We start from the raw sequence: 24,842 nt of genomic DNA, 5'->3' as shown, positions 1-24,842 counted from the left end.
AAGTAAATTTAGTACGTGATTTTATAATTCTAATTTTATGTTGAATTTTGGTTTCTGTCCATCGGTAAAAAAGGCGTCAAAAATATATATTTGTTTTTCCTGGTACTTGTGTATTAACTATATTCTAGCTATTAATCGCCAAAAAGTCGCCAAAGATTGCAAGCAAATAAGAAATTCCTTAATTGTTTGCCAAATGGCATACAGTTAATAATATGAAAGTATTGGTTTTCTTTACTAGGCTACTATGAAGAACACGACTGCCATGTTCAGGACTCGGAAAATAAAAATCTGAGCAAGTATTGCGCTCTCAGCCTTGCCAAATGCCCACAATTTTAAGCAGAGTTGGGAAGCGGCATAACTCTTTCATTAAAGAGTATGCGAGAAAGTTTAGGAAAGACCACTCCCGCTGGTTCCAAATAAATCTCGGATAAGCTATAATATATAAGCTATCTCGGTAATAAAAATTTATATTGCAAAAATAAAAAATATTTCACACAATAGTTTAAAACTTTTGATAGTATTTTTTAAATATATAAACCAATATAAAAACCCGATAAAATGCTTCATTTTATTCAGCTTGTGGTGAAAGCTTATAAGTCAGTTAACAGCTACGCTACCCGAGCAATTGCTTTTGTATCCTGGTTATGTTACTGGACTGCGAACCACAAGCTCCCAGTTTCTATCCTCGCTCGTCGCAAACCGCCACATTGGTGACCTCGGACGATGAACCTTCAACCTTCGTACAGCTGTTGTGGAGCCATCTACCCATAGCAAACCAAAAAAATCGTCAGACTCACTTGACGCAGAAACACAAAAAGGCCGCAGCAACCCAAAAGTGGTCAGACTCACTTGACGCAGCAACAGCAACCACTCACACACACACACACGCTAGCCATAACGCTTGGCGCTACTCAAATGGGTACAGACACATTAGACTCAACAGCTTAATACATCACCACTTAACAGCCGTATCGTTCGTCTCACCTCCGACTCACTGGAGGGAGAGTCTGTGGTGAAAGCTTATAAGCAAGTTAAGAGCTAGGCTACCCAAGTAATTGCTTTTGTATCCTGGTTATGTTACTAGACTGCGAACCATAAAGTCCCAAGTTCTATCCTCGCGCATTACAATCCCCTAAAAGCTGAACCCTTGTTTGGGGCCTTGCTCTGGCTGTATTTATCATTTTGATATAGTTGAAATCAAAATTTTTCTTTAAAAAAAAAAAGAAAGAGTAAACCCTATTACTTAAAATGTAATGTTCTAGATCTAATTGTTAATAAAAACAACTGCCTTTGTTTACATCGTCCAAACTCATTTCAGGTATTAACATTTGCTTGTGATAAGGAATATGGTAACTATATAAGGGTCGTTTTACACAATTTTTTTCCCAAAATATAATTATAGATTTACAGAATTTCTCGAAATATTCATTTTGATTCTTAATCACTCCATTTCCCAAAGTGTAAAAATATTCCACTTTAACTTTTTAAATTATTTTTATATTTTTTCGCATTTCTTTATTAGATAAAGTTTGAAAATGAGTTGTTGCCTATTTTTGCGAAGTTTAATGGAATCGTCACAAGATTTAATTAGTGAAGGCCCACATGCATCCGTATACATCAACCTGTATTGGCATTACGGACACAAATTCTATCCAGCTCATCGTGTTCTACCAATAGATTTAAACGAAACAGGGTGGATTTAATCAATTTACAGTTTTTCACAATTCAATTCCTCATTCTTAAATTTCGGCAAACAACAGTCCATGAAACTTTCCTGATTTAAATCAAATAACCAACATATAGATAACAAAGCTTTTGGTGCCAAAACTTAATCTTGTAGTGGTACTACAACGTGCAATAAAAATTGACATTTGCCACGAGGTTCAAATCAAATTGATAGTGCCACTTTGTGGTTATTTTTGATCTCGGCAAGTATGCAAATTAACGACACCTTCAGTCTCATGCGCACGCTCTCTACACGCTTAAGCTCGCGAAGCAAGAAGAGAAAAAAGAAAAACAAAAAACGCTGCCGCGACCGGAACGATTGCTGACTGAATCTTTAAGCGTTTTTTCACTAATCTCGCAATTGTACAAAGTCTTGTAAATATGTTGTAATCAAAATTTCTTTAACCTTGTTTTCTTAGCTCTAGCATTTTTTAAATTAGGCAGGCAAATTTGTAGGTTAGGTAACTGAAACTAGCACTAACCCACAAAGTGGTGACCCGGATAGAAGAAACTTGAACGCATCAAGATGACTAACGAGCATAAAGATGTTTCGCTAACGACTAATCCTTCAACAAATGACGATTCCAGTCCTGTCGTTGCTAGAGTGTCGTTCAAGGCACCACCATTTTGGAAACAGAATCCCAAATTATATTTTGCACAGATTGAAAGCCAGTTCGCCATTTCTGGAATTACAAAAGACGAAACCAAGTACCATCATGTTGTAGCTGCCATTGAAACAGATGTGATAGCACAAGTCAGTGACATAATTTTGAACCCACCTGAGGAACTAATGTATGAAGCTTTAAAGGAGCGCCTGATTGAGCAATTTGCAGATTCAGAGACTCACCGGCTTAAATTGCTTCTACAAGAGCTGCAACTTGGGGACAATCGTCCGACTCAACTCCTGTGCAAGATGCGAGACCTCTCTTCTAAGGTACCAGAAAACCTTCTGAAAAATTTATGGTTACAACGCTTGCCCACAGCTGTACAGCAAATCCTAGCTGTCAGCACCGGTGATTTAGATGCTCTTGCAAAGATGGCAGACAAGGTCTTGGAAGTTACTGACTCGTCATCCATCCACTTGGTCGAAGGCCCGAATAGCGGATGCAAAGACTGCCACACACTTCGAAGGCAAATCGAAGAGCTCTCTAAATCGGTCAAAGATCTCCAGGATACCAGAACAAAATGGAGAAGACAATCCCGAAGTCCAGCTCATGGAAGATTTTCGAGAAGCCATTCTAGTTCACGAAGATTCGACCCCAGTGCTGGAATTTATTGGTTTCATCATAAATTTGGAAGCACGGCCAGAAATTGCAAAAAACCTTGCAATTACAATCAGGAAAACTAGAAAGGCCATCGCTTGAGGCCACAAGCGTATACGGCCAATCTAAAAGAATGTTTTTGGCCGACAAATCAACTGGATTTCGATTTTTAATCGACACAGGTGCTGAAGCCTCCGTCATTCCACCAACAACTATCCAAGAAAAGAATTGCACTGCCTCTAAACTCAAACTATTTGCAGCAAATGGAACTACTATTTCAACTTTTGGCGAAAAACTTCTTACCTTGGACCTAAACCTTCGAAGAGTGTTCCGGTGGCCATTCATAATAGCATCTGTATCCCACCCCATCATTGGAGCCGATTTTCTTAAAACCTTCGGTTTGCTGGTCGATATGAAAAATAACTGCCTCATCGACACGAGCACTGGAAGGAAGATTTCAGTTCAAATGATAGCCTCGTCTGAAGGAAAAATCACTCTTCTTGCTGAAGACTCTCCTTACAAAGAACTTTTGATGGAGTTTCCCGAAATTACTCGAGTGGAAGCAAAGGCTAAAGTGAAACATCAAGTGGAACACCACATTGAAACGACTGGACCTCACCTCTTCATTGGTGACATCGGACGCTGAACCTTCAACCTTCGTACAGCTGTTGTGGCGCCATCTACCCGCAACTAAAGTCGCCAGACTCACTTGGCGCATCAGCACCCACAAAAAAAAACAATAATAATAATAATAATAATAAAACGCTTGCCATAAAGCTTGGTGCTATTCAAACTGGGTACCGGCCCATTAAGACAACAGCTACTCCTAATAATACATCACCACTCAACGCCATATCGTTCGTCTCACCTCCGACTTCACTGGAGGGAGAGTACTGTGGTGAATTGCATATAAGCCAGTAACAGCGCTTCTGCCCGAACAGCTGTTTTGGCAAAATCGGAATGTTACTGAACTGCTAACCCAAAGGTCCCAGGTTCTATCCTAGCGCGTCCCTTATCACCAAAATCTTTAAAATAATGATCGATTCCCTCTTCAACAGTTGAATTTTCTGTATCTTTGTATATTGTTATCATCAACGTAATCAGTTATTACAACTAACTTGTCGCCTTTGGCAACCAGCTGGTTCGTCAATTATATTGTTTATATTTAATATTATTTAGATATAATTTCATGTCCATGATTCTTCTAAACTTTCAGATATAAAAGCCGTGTTTTTTTGTTTTTTTTTCCTTACTTAATTTCTCTTTATTGTGTAATGAATCTTTCTAATAGAGACAGTCCCATAATATCATAGAGTTATTAAAAATATATATGTGGGCTTCATCTGCCTTCTAAATTTCGAGATATTGTAAATTCACTTCTTTTCACAGATATTATACATAATCCTTCTTTAGCTTTATTGCCCTGAAACCAACAATAATCTGTTGTTAGAGATTAAGGAAAAAATAATTTTAAAAAATTGCCGAAATACAGCAAAAAATTCAAAAAGATTATTAAATTAGGTATCATTTAAAAACATTTTTTTGGTGTGATATTTTCAAAAGTTATCGGGAGTAGTTAAAACTCGGCTTAGTTTTAATTAATTAAATTTTTTAAATTTGAACAAAGCATTTTTTAGAGTTGCCCATTTCCACCCTCCAAGATATATATGTGACAAATGTAATAAGTATAGTTCAAGAGCAGCAACATATACACATTCATCTTTATTATAAGGAAAGAAAACAGATAAAAATAATTGATTTATCCCAATTGAATCCCAATTATTAATATTAACCGATTAATCACATCACCCACAACATATATATTCCTTAAGACCATATTTAGATTGTAAAATATACAAATCATATCTTTTAGCAACAAAATATTTTCCTTCTGTTCAGTAAAAAACATAAAATTCCAAACGAACATTTAAAACAATTTTTTTTTTTTCAAATCAAGTAACAGAAAATAGATTTTATCTCAGTTTAGGAGAGTTCATTACAGTTTTCAATGCCATACGATTTTTATTATTCTACTGAATATAAGAGCTAATAGTGTAGTTTGAGTAATTTTCCTTACTACACTTCCCAAATCACTAAACAAATTTGCATTTTGACAAAGATACTGTGTTACTGCAGTATGAAGAATCCATTAAATTTGTGGATGTGGAATTCATTTATACTAGTATAAATAATTAAAATTTCATTTTCATTAATTTCATCAAAACAATAATGCATCTTATTATCTTCAACCTTAGAAAAATTTAATTTTTTAAAAAAAGAAAATCAATATATATACATAACTACAATTTCTCATTAAATGACCATTTGTTTATAAACAAAATAACATTCCATTTCCTTTCTAAATACAAGTTCTATAGTTTTAAGTTTGTTTTTAACAGTTTAATCGTTTAAGTTAGCGAAAACCATATTCTGTTTTCTAAATATGTGGATAGCAACACGCACTAAAAACTATTTATCATTAGTATCAATTTTACTCATTTCATTTTTTTTAATAATTTACTTCTATTTTCTTCAGAAATGAATTCAATTTTATCCAATTTAAAATCCATATCGGACTATCAATACAAAATTTGTACTATACCTTAATAGTTCTCAGAAAGTACCTCAATGGCTTGAACCATACTATAAATATCAAGAATGTCCTGAATCCGCTTTGTCATCCTTCTTGCTATAAAAATGACAATATTGTCCTTATGGGATGAAACTGGTTTAAGAAAACCTCGTCCAACAATCGAATCATGAAAGCACTTGACATGGATTCTGGAACTATGAAACTGATTTTTTGACTAAGTCCAGGTTTAAGATGCATTTGGTATACTGGATATTAAAGTTTGTCAATGCAATTATAAATAAGTTTCAATGCTCGGTTCTCCTGCTTTTTGCACTTGGAAATCACTTTTTGTTGCGGAATCTTCCAACAGTGGCCCATTTCCATTAGCCAATAATCAAGATCAAGAATCCATCAATAGAGACCATATATTTTCATCCCATCTGCTCTTATTGGCTAAGTTTAGCAATGAAAACGGCAAGTTTCCTAACAGTTTGTTCGTTCCAGCAACCTCCGTATCTTAAATCGTTGAAAAACAAAACTGAATGCTAACCCTCTTCCCATTGAACTTGGAAGATTTACGGCAGCGGAAAAATTATACCATAATCTCTTTTTCTGCAACTTCGAATCCGGAACATCCTGGACCCAAAACCAATGATGAAAAAATAGTAGAATTCAATCGATAATACGGTTTAGTAAACAAATTCTAAGTATTCACAGCAACACTTTTATTATTTCCAACAAAAAGAAGCGAAATAAATAACTGTAGGTCATTACTTTATAGTAAACTTAAAAGGAGGAAACGCAATTATTTTGTGCATTTCGAAAATTGTGAAAAAGTTTATATTTATGCATGTTTACTTTTTCAGAATAAGCATTTGAATCCATGCAGCATTTTTACTCTCCATAGAATATATGGATTAGATTGAAAACAACAGCTTATAATTAATGCATCTAAATCGGACATTTGATCCTTTGCTTACCTTAAATCTAAATGTACAAACAGAAATCATTCCAAATGTTAATTGCATATTCGCTGCAATTTGCTTAGTCAATATCATAGCAATCAAATTATATACCCAAGATAATAATTATCCTTAGTGACAGTAAAATTGTTCTTCAAATTGGTTACTCAAAAAATACCTTAAAATAGGTTACTAAAAAATCACTTACTCATAAATCTCCAACCATCATCTTTGAAACATGCCTAAACCCTATGCCAGGACGCCGGCAAACATTGTTGTATACTCTCTATAAATAAAGATGTTATTTCAGAGAATGCCTTGCTGGCATTGGAGAACAAAATTACGAAATATTAACCTTTGGCGTGAATCTATCACGTAATTCTTGGCGAGTTATTTGGCGATTAATCCATGAGATGCAGTTAATAGCACCTGAAAATCGAATTTTTGTTTTAAACCCGTTTTCCCCAACTGATTGGGACAAAAATTTGACCCAGGACCTTACCAAATTGATATATTTAAGTCATTGCTCTTTGAGTTATAACAAATTTCAGAACGTACAGAGTGACAGACGGTCAAACCCTTGGTGGATTTGGCTCGAAATCTGAAAGGTGTCTAAACAATAGATGTTAATTCTGTGCATCGAATTTTATATATCTAGCTTTTTGTAGTTATCATGTAAAATTATACTCGAACAGCCGGGTAGACAGACTTCGTCTGAGCGGATTTTGCTCAAAATTTCATAAGAATTCTACAAATTTGGTATAAAGACCGTACACCAACTTTCTTACGTTTAGATCAAAATGTTTTTGAGATATCTTTGTTAAGACAGACAGACGAACATTTCCTTTAAAAAAAAGTGTTTTTCGAACTCAGGAAGGTCTAAAACATCAAGATTCGTCAAAATCTCGAGTTCGATTTTTTTTTTTTTTTTGACGATTACGAGAAAGTAAAAACGAATATTGACAGAAAGAATCGACTATTTTCAAGACTTTAAACATTCGAGTACTGCAACAAAAAAAAACAAAAAAAAACTTTGAATTCAAGAACAAAACCATTAAGTTAATGTTAAGCAAATTTCGAGTTAGCATGCTTCCTGTTAATAAATGCCTTCATCAGGGATGAATATAGGTACTTTGACACACTGGGTAATGCACATAATGAGATCTTTCCTTTAATAAACTGGACAGTTTAATTTCATATTTCAACGAACATTTAGCACTTTCACGCTCTATTTTTACTTTTAGGCGCGTTTTACCCACTTGTTTTACCAGTTTCATCACTTGGTCGAGCGGATTTGAAGTGCACCAAATCCGTTTTCATGATCTGGTGCAAGATGGAATCAGGTGTCGAACTTGGAACCCTCCAGTTCTCAAACCGAGACCATCCCAACAGGTCGCCGCAGCTTCTAAAATCAGCAGCAGATAACAGGATAATAAATAACAATCATCAATAGACTTGTAGTTGGAATCATATGCATAGAATCACCATAATCAGCAAGTAACAGGAGCATTCAATTAAAGCATTTGGCTCTATTCAGTACAACATTGTCTTTAAAACAGGCTGTTTAATAAACAATTCATAATCTCTCAGAATAATAAATAATCTACCTTTCAGAAAAAATGTCACAGCTTTTTTTTTTTTTTTTTTTTTTTTTGCTGTCTTTGATGTACAAATATCTCATTAATGATAAACTGATCATACTGTCAATAGAAACAAGAGTAGTACTTCCAGAGGAGTGATGCATCCGCAGCATTGATTCTACATACAATGAAAACAAATGTAGCCGCAATGACAATTTACACACCTGTTAAACAATGCTTATATTCATCTCATACAACGGTTAAAAGTTTAATGTCAGGATAACAACTAACATTTTAAACAGAATCATACTCCTTCTTAAATTGTCAACAATAAGAAGGAAAAAAAAAAAAATTTTTTTTTGCAACCAAAATATAAAAAGTTCCACCCTTTTATTTTTTTGCCAACTAGTATTGACACAAGACCCCCCCCCCTCTCCCCAATATGATGTGGAAAAAAAAGCCAGAAATATTTTTCACTGGTTGCGTAAAATTCAGTTTCCTCTTATAGAATTTTCAAAATTGACATAGTGTTGCTAAGAGATTATTATAAACTTCCTTTTCTATATTTCAAGCCAAATAAGCATATGTCAAAAGTAAACAAATATTCATACAGCTTCCAGATTTTTTATTATTCTGTTTTCTCATATACCAGGAGGAATGGTCTTCCTGAAATTTTATCGCATACTATCTACACTCATGTCCAAAATTAAGGTCACAAAAGTGTTTTTCAAAGTAATTCTAAATAGCTACCAGTAAAATTTAAACAAATTATATTTTATATATTGTGAATGACCGGCAACATAATATTAACCTTTGTTGTGGGAAAAAATGTTGTTTAGCATTAGTTTTTGAGGAATTACTGAAATTAGACCGTTTAGGCATCTGGGATTTTTGTCTGCAATTTTGTGAATATTGAATTAAAACAAAAAATGTAACAAGTTTCCAATGAGAATGAGTTCTCATAATCGTTTAGACGATTAATTGAGATGCAGAGCCGTTGGCAGGCTTGAAGCTGGGCAGTCTCAAGCGGAGGTGGCTCGATGATTACAAGTGCCACCGAAAGTGGTATCCAGGTTGTGGAATCAATTCCAAACAAGTGGTACTGTAACCAGAAAGGCCGACCAAGGCCGTCACAGAACAAAGACGCCTGCACAGGATCCCTATTTGGCATTAAGCGCACGACGGCATAGGCTGACAACGGCTCCTCAACTTGCTCTTGGCCTTGCTGCTGCGCCTGGAATAAGAATTTCCAGACAAACAGTATACAGACGTCTAGCAGAGAAGGCCCTTTATGCCCGGCGACCAGTTAAGTGCGTCCCTTTGACTGCATCCAAGAGAAAAGCCCGGTTCTTGTGGTGCCTAACACAGCAGTCTTGGGCACAGCAAGAATGGGGGCGTGTTCTTTTCAATGATGAGTCGAGATTTACCACACAGAGTGACACTCGTCGAATCTTCATCTGGAGAGAGAGAGGAGCTTGCTATCATCCCTCCTACGTAAAAGAAATCGACAGATTTGATGGCAGAGGAATCCTTATCTGGGGTGGCATAATGTTGGGCAGTCATACACCACTGCACGTCTTCGATGCGGGTACTGTCAATGCACATCTCTATAGCGATGAGATCCTTGAAGCCTATGTAAGGTTGTTCCGGGGTGCTTTTGGCCCAGACTTCATATTTATGGACGAAAACGCGCATCCACACAAAGCCCAGATCGTTGATGATTTTCCTGGGGAAGAGGATATTCGACGTATTGACTGGCTCTCGAGGTCTCCGAATCACAATACTATTGAACATGTTTGGGGTGGTCTCGGAAGAGCCATTGCACTGCGTAACCCCCCTCCTAATACCCTCCAAGAGTTAAAAGCCGCGCTTTTGGAAGAATGGGCTTTGTTGCCCCAAGCATTTATTCACACCCTCTTAAACAGTATGAAAGCTCGTTCTGAAGCCTGTATAGCAGTGCACGGTGGTCACACTCCATATTAGACCGGCTTTTCCCGAGATAAATGCTTTATCTCCGATTCATAATGTAACACTTTTTAATATACCTGGTTTCTTAAATCCCAATTAAAATATTTTCCACGTTGTTATGTGTCTATATTCTTTCTTCCATTGTAGTGTACCTCTGTCCCAAATTTCGTGGCAACACAGTGAACAGTTTTTCATTTTTCTCAGATTTTATGTTTGTGACCTTAATTTTGGACATGAGTGTATTTAAAATCATATCCCTCTATTTCCACATAAAACTGCAGACCATGAGTAAATATGCAGATACCTAACATGGCATTGGTGAACAACAATTACAAAACACAAATCTTTACGTGCATTTAATATTTTTATTGAATCTATTGTTCAAAAAAATATTTCGGCCAACTTGTTTTTTTCAATTGACAAGCCAAAATTCAACATGAATATACAGTTGTAATCATAAGATCATAAGAAGATCTTATGACTATAAGAGATTGAATTTACAAGCATAGAAAAGTACAGATAAACAGATGGATAAACTTTTGAAAAATATGGTTCAAAATTTTATAGAGATCTGTATTTTAGATTCTAAATCTATGTATTAAATTTCTTCTATACATTTTGTAGTTATCAAATTCACTTGGACAATTTTCTTTCAAAATTTTATGCAAATTTACAAATTTGATAAAAATTCCATATACCAAATTCCATCTGTCTAGCTCAAATGCTTTTGAATTATTGCGTTCTGTAACAAACATACATAGTGCCAAAAAAAATATCTTTGTTTGTCTATAAGTTTTGTAGTTATTTTCACTTAAATTTTAGCATTCAGATTTCCTGTGAATACACTTCTTTCAAAATTTAATAGAAATCTATAAATTTGCTCCTCCAAATTCCATTGGTCTAGCTCAAGGCATTTTTGAATAATCATGTTCACAGATAGGCATACACAATGCCAAAAATCAGTTTTTTACAAACTCAAGGAATTTTTCTCGAATATAGATATTTGCCAAACTCTTGAGTTCGAATTTATTGACAATTACAATACTTGCTCATTGTATGAGAAGAAAAGGAAGAAACCTTTAAAGGATTCATATGAACAATATATAAGTAACATGGATAAATAAAATTTTGGAAATTTTAATTATTTCTCTTCCAGGCATTGAAAATAAAAAGATGTATTTTTAAAATGTTTACATTTTTTTGGAGGCATTGGAACAAAATAATTGATCAAGAAGAATGACATCAAGAGTCAGGCTATGAAAACATTTTATTCCATGTATAAAATTTTTGTCTAATGTATCAAATTAGAATAAAATTACATAAAATATTTTAAATGCAAAATATATTTACAACAGTTTGAAATTTTTATTCAAGGAACAACATGGGAAAAAATAATGTAAAATATTATATGGAATATGTAAAAATGAAAAACTAAAAGTCCTTTAATATTTAAATCAAAATAAAATGTATTTAATATGTCCAAATAAATTTATTTTAAAAAATGCTTGCATAGTTTTATTAAATATACGAATTGTGCTACAGCACAATCAACCAATATTAAACTGATATCTATCCTTTCCAATGAACACACAAACCCTGTGTTAAAATAAAATGTTCAATATGAACTTTAAGAAATGTTGCTTATTATAATAAGTTTTTGGCCTGATGCAGCGATTAATACATGATATCTGAAAAGTATTTACTATATTTAAGTCAGTTATGAAAATAACCTAAATTCCTGTCTCTTCCCTACTAAAGATTTCTTCAGAAATAAGACTCTGAATGTTATAACACTACTGATCTGTCACATGGAATTTTTCAAATTATGTGCACACTCAAACTTTTTATGCAAGTAAACTCAAATATTTTCTAACTATTCATAACCAAAATACAATACTACTATTCCCAAACTTTAAACAAAAAGTAATTGTAAAAAATGGAAATCAAAGAAAAGTTAAACTGAGCCTTTTTTTAGAGCTAAGGATGATATTCTTTTTTCACACAGATGAATATTTTCCTATACATACCGATATTACTTAGTTTACGGTAGTATTTTATGAATTACTCCTCACAATAAAAAAGGAATTAGATTAAAAAAGGAAAGTTTCAAAACAAATTCAGTGTTCTCTTACTAAGGTTAAAGAATAATTTGAAACTTAAAATTTCTTTTTTCAAAAAATAAGACTTATAATTTTAAAAAAAACTGAGAAAAAGTAACCAAATTAATAATAAAAAATACAAATTTTAAAATTTAAAATTTTTATTGTTTTCTGATTTTTTTTATTTCAATGAATTTTAAAAATAATGCAATATATACAATATAAAGCAAAGAATACATGCTGACTTATGCAGATTCTTTAATGTAATGTTATATTTGTTTTATTACTTACAGGAGTTAGTAATAAATATTGATACAGTTCAGTAAGATATATGAGAAAAATAATAATACAGACATTTTATAGTTTCAGATAATCAAGTAATGACCACTTTTCCTCATAAATTACTTGACATACTTTTCCATGAACTTTTTATGGAAGCTGGAACGCAAAGTATCATTGATAAAAGGTTTTTCCTTTCTATCAGGTTCTTCTATAGCACAGTTTTTAAAAACCACATCATCATCCCATCTTCTTTTCACTTTAAATTCAACAGGTTTATTATTTAACAAAGGATTTCCACTAAGAATATTTTCAGTCCTAATTTTTTCTTCTTGGGCTTTTCGTTCTGCTTCCTAAAATTTAATTGAAAAAAAAAGGTTTAAATTAAAAAAAACATAAATAGGCATATCAAGATAAAGAATTTTTATAAACACTTCTAAGCACAATTTTTTTTAATAAGAAATATTTCTTATTTAAAAATTTTTAAATAAGAAATATTTTTAAATAAGCATTATATAAATTATATATAAAGCATTTTTAAATCTTTATTCTCTTTGTACAAGCTATAAAGAATTTTACACTATGACATATAGACTTAAAAGGCATTAAATATTTTGCCATAATTTTTAAATATACATTTATAAACTACGACAATAACTACAAGACAATCATAAATTAGCTACTCTATTACTCAACAACAACAACAACAAAAGCTATTTGCCAAAAATAAATAACAGGTGAGAAGTGAAACATCTTATTAAAAAATTGGGTTCAGCAGTTTATTTCAACACATTTTCCCAATTATTTTCCAATTAATATTAAACAATATATTCTTATTTATAATGATTATTTTAACAGCATTCTTTGATATAATAACAAGTAGTAATGTCACAGGAAACATCTTTTGTAACACAGGAAACTAACAATAAAGCTCTTCCTCTCCAAGAATCTTAATCAGTACTTAAAAATAGGTCATAATGCGCAGTTCTAAAATCCAATTACATTTAAATGAACAGAGAGAAATACTCCTTGGAACATATCTGCATTTCTTGTAAAAACAATAAACATTTGCTGATTGTTTTAAAAGTACTACAAAACTGTTATTTTGAATAGTGAAATGAGTTGTTTTTTTTTAACACGATGATGTATAATCACTTGACAGTTGGCTTTTTTTTTTTTTTTTTAATTTCATCATTCTGAAGTATAAAAGAAAATATTGTAATCACCAAAAAATTTATACTCAAGATTTTGATAAATTTCCGCACTGACATTAGGTTAGTCTGTCTATGACAAAATAACTCAAAAATGCTTTGAGATAGACTGACAAAATTTGGTAATGGCCTTTACACCACATTTGTAGAATTCCATTAAATTTTGAGTAAAATCCATTCAGATGAAGTCTGTTTGACTACCTGAATATAAATTAACACAAAAACTAGAAAACAAAGAGAACTTCATAGTTCAGATTAAGTACACATATATAAGATCTGAGGTTAGATACCTAACAAATTTTGAACCAAATCTGTCAAGAAGTTGACTTTCTGTATGTCTGTACTTCTACAAGCATATACACAGGATACTCAAAAATACAATGACTTGAACATATAAAATTTGATATATGTTTTTACAACTACAACTGTAGTTTATATTTTGATTTAAAATCAATCAGAGAAAATGGCCTTAAAATTTCAGATACTATTTCTAAATATCACGGGTTAATCGCCAAGGATCACATGATAAATTCAGTAAAAATGCAAAATTCACACCAAAAAACAATATTTTGTAATTATTGTTTGCTAATACCATGCAAGACATTTATGCCTTACCAAAGGTCCCCAATTTTTTTTATAGTAGTGAGGAGAACACTTTTATTAGAGAATATAACAAGGAGATATTAACTAACTTTTGGAGACTACATTCCTACTGGTTCTGTTGTATTGTTTAAAAAAAAAGCATTTCTTTTTTTATAAACAAATATATATTCAAATCGATTTTATTAACTATGATCAGCAGTTAAAACTTTTTAAAATATTGAGTGCTATATAATATTTAAAATATAGAATGCTAATTTTTATTTCTGCAAACAAACAAACAAAAAAGATATTTTTTACAAGAAGTTGGCTTTTTTCCAGAAAAAAAAAATTAAAGAAATAAAAAGAGCACTTGACATCTGCTTTTGTATAGTATATTTGAAGTTTATAAGATTCTAAGTTAAAAATAAAACCATCTTGTATTATCACTATAAGAAAAGCCTGATAAAAAATCTTCATAACTGCCAGAATCATTTCAGATTTGCTCTCTGATCTACTTTTAAAGATATCTTCTGCTATTAGCCACTCATTGTTAGCAATTCTTATTTTATCGTAACTACATTAAAAAAAATTTATGTACTTGCAGCACGCAACACACCAAGTTAGTGAAAACAAGATTTGTGCCTTTTCTCTCATATAAGAAAGTCTATAAACTGATTAGAATTATTTTGCAATTCTATCTTTAAAACCCATAACAAACATCCATCTGAAACATTGCAAACTAAAAAAGGAAAAGAAAATTACAAGGAAAATCGGTGGGCTAAAGAGAGTAGAAAAATAAGTCGCCAAAGCATTGTTGGGCAAATCAGGGAAGTGCCATTTAAAGTATTCAAACCGCATTTGTTCAAGACTGTCAAGCAGTTAACAGCTGGTAACTATTTGTTATAAGAAGACTATTTGTTAATTGCATCATGCTACATGAAAAAATAATTTTAAAAGATCTACAGGATACAACACAGCATTCAGATCTACCAAATTTGGCATTAATTTGGTAATGGGAGGAATGTGTAGTACAATTAACAGAATGGCTTCTAAAATAGCATAACTATCAAAATTTGAAGTTTACAAATATTTTCCTGAGGAAGTCATAAATACCAAATAAGATGAAATACTTGCTTGAAAATTTTAACAATGGCTAACTAGCTGGTTGCGAAAAGTCACTAATTAGAAATAAACTGTAATATTTTCTATAATGATGAATCTGCTTTAAAAATACTTTCTTCAGTCTTAATGTAATTTCTATTTACTTCAGATACTTTTGAACCTGCCTATAAAAATGATTTTTTAGATGTTGTACAACAATAACATTACCCTTTTTAAACAGTAAAATTCTGATCTCCCCCTTCAATCTAAAAAATATAAATTAACAGAGAAATCAAGGAAGAGGGATTCGAAATCAGAACCTATTGTAGAGGGGGGAGGGTGTAATGATGTTTCATAAAACTATATCATTTGAAGAAAAGTTACAAATTTCAAAAATATCAAGATAAGCAAAAATTAATGCTGCCAAAAAGTATATAACAAGTTTTAAAAAAAAGGGAATAATACATTTTCATTTACCAAAGAATAGCTCATTCACAATGAAGTACAACTTAAGTACATAATTGAGTTATAAACCAACGATCAGTTTCTGACTCCTTTTCTTAATAAGATTTGAATGTCGACATCCTTTCTTACAGTTTTTACAGCACATTTCTTCTAAATGATGGCTAATGTCACATTTTTTTAAATCTGTACTGATTACTGTTGGAAAACTGATAAAAACTACAAACTCATATTAAACTCCATATTCATTTCAAGATACCTTATGCATACATTTATTTTAAAAAGACAATATAATTGTATATTTAAAAGCAATCGTTTACAAGTATGGTTTAATCAAAGTTTAAGATAAAAAAAAGTATATATCTTGTTTAAAAATTAAGCAACCTACGTTTTTATGTCGAAAGTTATTTACATTTAAATATTATAATGATTAAGGTTAAGGCCAAAAAATATGCCAATTATAGTCTTTCATTCATAATTATTATTTTCAGGGAGAAATTATGAAATTTTAGTTTCTGCCATTCTTATTTCTTAATAATATAAATTCATTATGTTTAAATTGATTTAAATTATAGTTTTCAGTAAATTTCTTTTTAAATTATGCTTAATGGAAAGGAAAACGTAACTTTAAATTAAATACAATTCTAAAAAAGAAGAAGAAGAAAAAAAAAACTTTTTTTTTTTAAGGAGGAATTATTAAAAAAGAGGTAAAGTCATTATAAAAAAAAACTCTTTGAATGTAAAAAAGGGAAAAACTAATTTTGAATTCCATCTATTACTTCAAAACAAATCAAAGCAAAAAAAAAAAAAAAAAAAAATCAAAATGGCACTCTGACTTCAAAATCTGATTAATAAATGCTAATGTCAGCTGAAAATTGTTTAGGAATTTCAAAAAACATATTGATTGGATTACTGAATATACATTAATACAAAATTGTACAACATACAATTAAAATTCATGAAATTACAAAGAAAAGAATTATTAACAACCTGAAAAAATAAGTGATCAAAAATCATTTATTGGACACACATATAAATGTTTAATAATAGTTTGTTGCTCAGTTTAACATTTTCACAACTAACATGGCCCAACCAACCTTGCAAATTTTATACTGGCTTTCCTGCTCCTATTTCAAATGGTGGATGCAAAATAAAAAAATAAAAAACAAGGACAACTTTGGTGAGAACTCAGTGTACACCATGCATCCAACATTTGAAAAAGAAGTCAGCCCAAAAATATAGAATTGGCACAGAAGGTTGGGATGGATTCAGTGAAATTTTTGAAACATAGTAACTATATGTTAATGAAGCAATATCAAATTATGCCATAGAAAAAAATAGATCAACAATTAATTATATTTAATACATTTAAACTTTCAATATTGAAACTATCAATTTAATATTGACTGTTCCCAAATTAAGATACACATTAGTTAATTTCATTTTCCAAAGCAAAAGTAGAAAATAAAACATAAAATGAGAATCATTCTCTTTTTTAAAAAAAAAAAATCCTTATTAAAGTAGGAAAAATTATATATATATATGTATACCTTTCGTGCTTCTTCTTGAGCTCTTTCCTTCTTTATTCTGTTCAATTCAGCCATTAATTCAGCAGTGTTATCTTCATCACTGTCGTCACTTTCATCATCCTAAAATAAATAACCATACCAGTTGTAAATACCCAAAAAAAAAATCTATCTATTTCAATTTGAAATAATACTTGGATAAATTTGACAACTATAACAGAAAACCACAATAATATAAAAGTTGCTCTTATAAACCAATATGTAATTAATAAAATATCACAAAATTAAAAATATATATCAACTTAGGCTAAACATTGTTAATTTAAGCTAATATTCATCACATGAATATGCTAAGCTTTACTGTGAAAGAAGATAATGGAATGACAGAAACTTCTGTTAAAATTAAACAGTTGTTTATGAATTATACAAATACAGTTTCCTAAATAATATAATAACATTTAAAAATTTTCTTATAAAGCTGAAAGAATAAATTGATATGTCAATATTCAAACTCTTATCACCCACAAAAAGACAATTCTTGTATAATCTATTTTTAAAAGTGAGATTTAATCAGTTATATTCTTCTGTACTCATAAACATGAAGCATGACAATTTGTGGCACATAGGCACTGAAAATGTCATAATAATCAATTAATGTACTACAATCTTAAAATATACAATAATAATAATTGTAGACTGCAACAGATCTATCAAGATTACATGACCAGAAATCAAACAGCTTATTTATAATTTTCATAATTTCAGTATTAAAAAAACAGGTTTTGAGGTACTTCTACTCTCTTATAACATTTAGAATCTGGCTACATTTTATTGCAATTCTATTTATGGTCGAAATCCATGACATGGAAGAATTTCCAATTGTTTACAGAACAAATATAACCAAAACACACAAGAAAATAATGAAGAAATGTATTTCATATTTGTAAAATAAAAATATCGAAGAAAATAGATAAGATACAATAAAACAATAAAAATATATATTGATATATATTAAAATAATATATATATATATATATATTAATATAATTTCCCATCTACAATGAAATTAATTTTTAAATGTACTGACAGCCCAAAAATGACTGCCTACAGAGAAAGCAAATTAATAAAATAAATGGGATATTAATTTGATGATTTATAATCTATTTAATTTAATTAATGATTTGTTTCTTAACCAAAAAGAAACAAAAAAACACTACCCCACTAAATTTAAACCAAAAAATGCATGCTTATACAAATATATTGTTTATTAAGACTTACATCATCTAAAGGATCATCTGCATCCAAATTAGCAGCAGGTAGTTGTTCAAGTCTAGATTTTTTAGCAGAACTACTACCCGTATCTGAAATTTAGAAGAAAAAAATTATAAAAGTTAAATTACATACACACAGTTTATATCACATGTTTAAAAAAAATAACAATGAAAACTAGGAAAATTCCATTTTAATAGAGCTGATAAGCATATTCAGCTTCCAGAGTTTATATTTTAAAAAATCTCTTTTTTAAATGTACCATAATTTTAAACAATTATGAAATATTCCTCTATTATTCCTACTTCCTTTAAAAATATTAGGAAAAATAATAAAACATATTATTTAAAATTAATATTTCACATATCATTTTATGCACAGCTTATCCAAGAAGTTCAGGAAGTTATTAACACGCTCTCCAGAATATTCCAGAATCATGACACACTCATAAAATACATTATACATCAATTAATAGACATAATCCAGATTATCAAGATTATAAAATAGCCAACTACCTAACTGCCTTACAACTTTTTTTAATAAATTTTTTAGGATAATCAAATTCTGTGCTTTCATTTTATTTAGAAAAGTCATATACTCAAATTTATTTAAATTGAAAGAAGCATAATCCAAATTTGTTTCCCTAGATCTGCTTACAGATTAATGGAGACTAATTTTACCACAATTTCCCGACGTTAATAACTTTAAATTAGAGTATTTAAATTATGCTTGTTTTATAGTTTTTAAGGATAACCTGAATTGAAAGGTTTGTTATTTCAACTTGTCATAATATTTGTATTTCAAAAATATTTACAAAAAGATTAAATTAAAATCAATAAAAAAAAATATATTTGATTTTAAAAACTGAGGCAAGAGTAAGTAGCAAATCTTATATTGCCTTAGTGCCCCAAAAGAATTAGATTCTGGATATAATATTCTAAAAATAGCCAAAGGCAAACAAGAATTCAGCTTTTCAGGAGAGAATAAATAATCATAATAAAAATTTTGTATATTATATTATACTTTTAAATAAAATTGTACTACAAAAAATATTAAATATTGGCAACTTAAAACGAATAATCCATATACTTATCGTAATCCTTACACCTTTTGCCACATCTAGTTACAATGGAAACCTAAAAAATATCTACTTATATCAAGTCATCAAATTCAGTTACCAAATTTTACACTTAAACCCTTGACAAAAGTCGACAGAAAGAAGTGCTTTTACAAGACAGGATCTAGTAAGCACTAACTGTTCTCCTGTGCCTATGCACATTTCTCTTGCTAAGCCTAACACATATTGTATTTCATAAAAATGTTTATAACTCATAAAATATATACATCTATAAATATACTAAATCTTTTTCAGCAATGTAAATATAATAAATCCATTTAATTACAGCTAACCAATTTATCATAACCCCCTTGCTAAAAATAGGTTCAGTTTTCAGGAATCAAGGAAACCCTTCCATAATTATTTACGAATGAATGGAGGCATACAAATTAAAATTGCTGGTAATTTTAATTTGTATTAATTATAATATTTATATACTGATTACACTATTATTTTAAAATTTGTGACAGGCAGGAAAAATCTCTAAGTGATTTGTAACCAGCCCATCTTGACTCCTCCCTCCCTTAACAATTTTTCATAAATCTGATTCTGTCTTTTCTTAGTTTGAAAGGAAAATGCAAATTGAATATCTGAAGTTAGATGGAGGGAATATGTCGTAATATGCTAAGCATAACCAAAACTATATTCTTTTCAATAGCAAAAATACAATCAAGCTGGTCATTTCATAATTTATAAAGCTAGAAACTGCTTTTGTAGATATAAGTATTTAAGAATTAGACTTGTGTTTAGGGTTTTGTGGTTTAACACAGACACAGAAATGAATGAAAATAAAAAAATTCCTGATAAAAATTAGTGAATTACACATATATAAAATTTGCAAATGATTTGTTAGCCATTGGGCTTATATTTTCTGCAGACAAATTAAACTGTAATAAATCCACAAATCAAACCAAAAAAAAACTTATAGTACACAAATATTTGATAAAGGTCTAAGCAGTTAATTCTAATTACATTGTTTAAAAAATACAATTCAATTCAGATGAAAGAAGTATAGTTTTAAAGAGCCATGAAAATTCCTTCTTTCTCTCTCAAAAAATTAATAAAAAACTAGACATTCGGATACACCTAAAATTTTCATTTTATTGCATTATACTAGATATTCTTTATGGTAAAATTAGGGTCTGAAATTACTGAGCTAAACAATGTGACAAAAGAAACTTTTTTAAATTCTTGTAATTTTTTTTTTTTTTTTTTTTTTGGTACTTCAATGTCCAGATAAATTTATCAACAAATAATATTTTTTCCATTCAATCCAACACTGATAATTATAACAGTTTTCAAACATGTCAATTTGAGGATTATGAATGAAATTATATTCCAAGAATTTTATGGTACAAAAACTTGACAATTGCTCAATTTTCTCAAGTTCCTTTCTTAACAAGAGCTTTTGATAAAAGAGTGTGATTTAAAGAAAATAAGCTAAGAAATGACAGATAGGATATATCAGATAATAAATTAAATGTTAGAAATCCACAGACAAAAAATAAAATAAAACACATAAGAATAACACAGAACATGAACAAGAATAACACAGTGGTACATGAACAACATGAAATCAAGAGATAAGCATTTCAGAAAACATAGAGGTTCATTTCTAAGCATTTTAATATTTAAAATTTGTGCGTATATATTTAAAAGAGTATGTAGAATTTATTAGAAATTTAAAAAATAAAATTAAAAATAGGTATTATAGTATCTTGTACATATTTTAAATATTTAGTTAATGTTATCAAATAGAGAATACCATTCTCTGTAAGAATTATATCACATAATAATTATTGTGTATAAACATATCTGGTAAAATAGACAGTACTTTTAAAATAAACCAAAACATGTAAAATATACACATTATTAACAAGAAAAAAAAATTGGCAGTAAAATGTTGTTTTTATATAGTTATTTAAGAGAATCTCAATAAATAACAGTAGGAAAGAAAATAAAATAAATCATTTTTGTATAGAAATATGTAGACAAAAATTTCATGTAGGGAGAAATTTATACTATACATTACTTTCTTTTATACAAAAAAATCTTTCAAAACTATAAGTACAAATATAATATTAAAAATAAAAGATCCTATTATAAAGAAGAAGAAAAAATAGAAATAAAATTTAAATTATTCACAATTAGCAACTTTATTTTATCATCTTACACATATACATTCACTTATTTTTAAAAAATGAAATATTATACATACCTCGAGATGATCTTTTCCCTTCTCTGTCATGTGAAGCTATTCTTTCTTTCTCTTCCAATTCACGGCGGAAATCTTTGCTTTTTAATTCTTCAGAAGTTCCTTGTCCAGTTTGTCTGAAAAAGATTCATTTTTATTTAGCACCTTTCAGAAATATTAAAAAGTAAGATATCCTATAATAAAGAAAATTAAATTTATATTTTTTGATAATAAGAAAAAACAACATACCTATACTTCAATTTAGTGTGACCAGGTAAATCTCTGCTAGAATATTGCTTTGATAAGGCACTCAAATCTTTTTCACCTCGACCACCACCTCCTCGCGCTGGTTCAAAAGTTGGACGGGCTGCAGTTGTCATACTTTAATCTCAAATAGCAATCAATTACTATTATTTAAAAAGAAAAGATACACATTAATAGCTGAAAGCTAAACATGATTTCATTTTGACACCAAAATATTTTGCTAAATATAATGCACTGGTACTTAAAAACCAATTACATATAAACGAGGAATTTTTTTTTTTTTTTTTTACTTTTATAACTCATTATTTGCAAATGAGCTTTCTGATCACAGATTATGTTTATACTCTAGATCAGAGTTCATTAAATTATGGTTCTTGTACCATAGATGATGCATTTCATTATTTTTAGTGATACAATTTTTGCACAAAATAACACCTCTTTATACATTTTTTAATTAAAAAATACTTTTATGATCATGTGGATATTTTTCTATTTTTATTTATATGGTACAAAATTTTAAAAGATCAAGAGCCATAGTTTTAGTATGGTGACAGAATAAAGACCCTATTTTAGAATTTTTGAAAAAATACTATAATTTTAGAATAAATTTTTTAGACATATATTAATTAAAAAAACTGTGTTGTATTTATAATAAAAAATCAATGTAACAGAATAATGATCTACTTTCAATAATTCAAAGCATTTCTGTAATGCAATCTAAAATATCTGCTGAACATTAATGCATATATTATATTTCTATTAGAATAGTGACAGCGACTGACAAACATTGATATTGTAATAAAATAATTTTTAAATATACATTTCACAATATCAGACTATTATACATGCTGCATTTAACAAACTAGTTATAAAAGCAAAGAGTTTGTAATGGTTCTATAGTAATGGTTAGTGTCCCATAATAATGTTTAGTAAAATAATCCTGAACTTAAATTCATATTTAAATAAATAATGACTGAAAATTCAAAATGACATTTTATATAATTAAGTCCCTTTTTTATCTTCCTTCTTTTCACTTATGCTCATTTTCAATGTACCATTTAATTTCTATAGACATTTTCTTGCTAGCCATGGCTGCAATTACTAAAAGTTATAGTTCACAATGTGTTTCAAGAGATGGTATAAGATATGATATCATTTACATAAGTATTAAAAATTTGAATACATTAATTTTATTTACTATTTCTTATTTGTACAAATTTGGGCTGCATGTAGTTGATATTCTAAATTCATAGTATTGTGTAAAAATCAACATGAAAAATTGAAGACAGCTAAGATTAGTTTAATTCCATGCTTTGAGAAAATGTAAAACGCTTTCTTAACATTCTCACCCATCTCAAAAATTAATATATTTATTTAAATCTGTTCAATATATTTTTAAGTGATAAAAAATATGTTCATTTGTTTTTTGACTAACCTAAACAAAAATTACCAACAAGTTTGCAACAGCATCCTTAAAGAAGTTTTATATAGTGAGCTATAACAAATTTAAATTCAGGATAGACATCATAAAATGAAATAATATAGGGAACACATGGTTTAAGGTTACAGTTATTGACTTCCAAGCTGACATTGTTTTGAAAACTATAAGAAAATCCATTATTTGTAAGTGACATAATATAGATTTCTTCAAGCGTAAAAGTAATCAGTAAAATTTTATAAAAGTAAATTCTTGATCTAAATAAAGTTTCAATAATCAAAACATCAATTAATAATGTTTCAAGCAACTACATTTTGGAAAAAAAAAATATTTACTTAGAAAAGTATTTCTTTTAATAAATTAGGACTTTATTCAGGACTATTTAACAACAAGTAATTGAAAACTGTGTAATTATTAGCATATTGTAACCTTGTATTATTAGTTACAATTATACAATACTGTGAAAAGAGAAAAAGATATGAATACATAGAGAAATATTTTAATAAAGTTGACTAAATTTGTTTTTTGTAAGCTGGTTAGTTGATTACCATGTTTCTCTAAATCATGTTAACACACATTTAAAGCATGAATTTTTAAAGAAGTTTTATAATTTACAGTTTTTCTTCATGTACGTAATAATTATACTGGTCCTATCTCAGAACATAATATGTAGTTTTTTTTTTATTATTCTTTTTTATCATTCACAGAGAAACTAATTTGGTATTATATATGGTAAACTGGGCATTGAAGAAATGAAAAACCATTTTCAAAAACTATATGTGTTAAATACACTACTAGAAACTCACTTCAATTACTGTTATTCAAAAAGAAAAAAGTTTTACTTTTAATCAGTACAACAAAACGTAAAGCATGATATATTAAAATTTTTCTGATATACACAGCGGGCAATAAAAATTAGAAACCATATAAACGAACATTGTAATTAGCCACTTACTCAAACACGATCAACAAATTCTGCCGTTGCGAATGACTCTTGAATGCAAATGAGAATTGAAAACTATTGAAACAATGTAAAAAAAACTAAAATCCAGATATTTTATAATTAATATTAATATAAACACTTTCGATAGCAAAAATCAACAGATGCAAAATATGAGACTCGTTAACCGGAGGACGCTTGAACCCCCCATTTGAAGTTGAAAGGGGGGAGCAGTGGGGGGAAGCAGCACTGGAGGACGGATTTCATTCCGCTAGTGATGGAAATGGGGGA

The 24,842-nt window shown here is 29.7% G+C and overlaps 3 protein-coding genes across 3 annotated transcripts; 2 read left to right on the top strand and 1 right to left on the bottom strand.

The window, feature by feature from the left end:
* Positions 1-2,251: 2,251 nt before the first annotated feature.
* Positions 2,252-3,073, top strand: LOC129980657 (uncharacterized). Its single transcript, XM_056091037.1, has one exon. It carries the CDS (start codon positions 2,252-2,254, stop codon positions 3,071-3,073), a length of 822 nt encoding a protein of 273 aa, XP_055947012.1.
* A 47-nt stretch (positions 3,074-3,120) lies between these two features.
* On the top strand, positions 3,121-3,633 carry LOC129980656 (uncharacterized). The gene has a single exon (XM_056091036.1). It carries the CDS (start codon positions 3,121-3,123, stop codon positions 3,631-3,633), a length of 513 nt encoding a protein of 170 aa, XP_055947011.1.
* An 8,776-nt stretch (positions 3,634-12,409) lies between these two features.
* On the bottom strand, positions 12,410-24,792 carry LOC129981656 (protein CWC15 homolog B-like). The gene is made up of 6 exons (XM_056092587.1): positions 24,567-24,792; positions 22,159-22,316; positions 21,934-22,046; positions 18,608-18,690; positions 17,354-17,452; positions 12,410-12,800 (listed from the first exon to the last, which is right to left on the bottom strand). Exons 2-6 carry the CDS (start codon positions 22,287-22,289, stop codon positions 12,570-12,572), a joined length of 657 nt encoding a protein of 218 aa, XP_055948562.1. The 5' UTR covers positions 22,290-22,316; positions 24,567-24,792; the 3' UTR covers positions 12,410-12,569.
* Positions 24,793-24,842: the final 50 nt, after the last annotated feature.

This window comes from Argiope bruennichi, chromosome 8, assembly GCF_947563725.1.
Source record: "Argiope bruennichi chromosome 8, qqArgBrue1.1, whole genome shotgun sequence".
Taxonomy (NCBI): Eukaryota; Metazoa; Arthropoda; class Arachnida; order Araneae; family Araneidae; genus Argiope; species Argiope bruennichi.
This window is presented reverse-complemented; position numbering and strand designations above follow the sequence as displayed.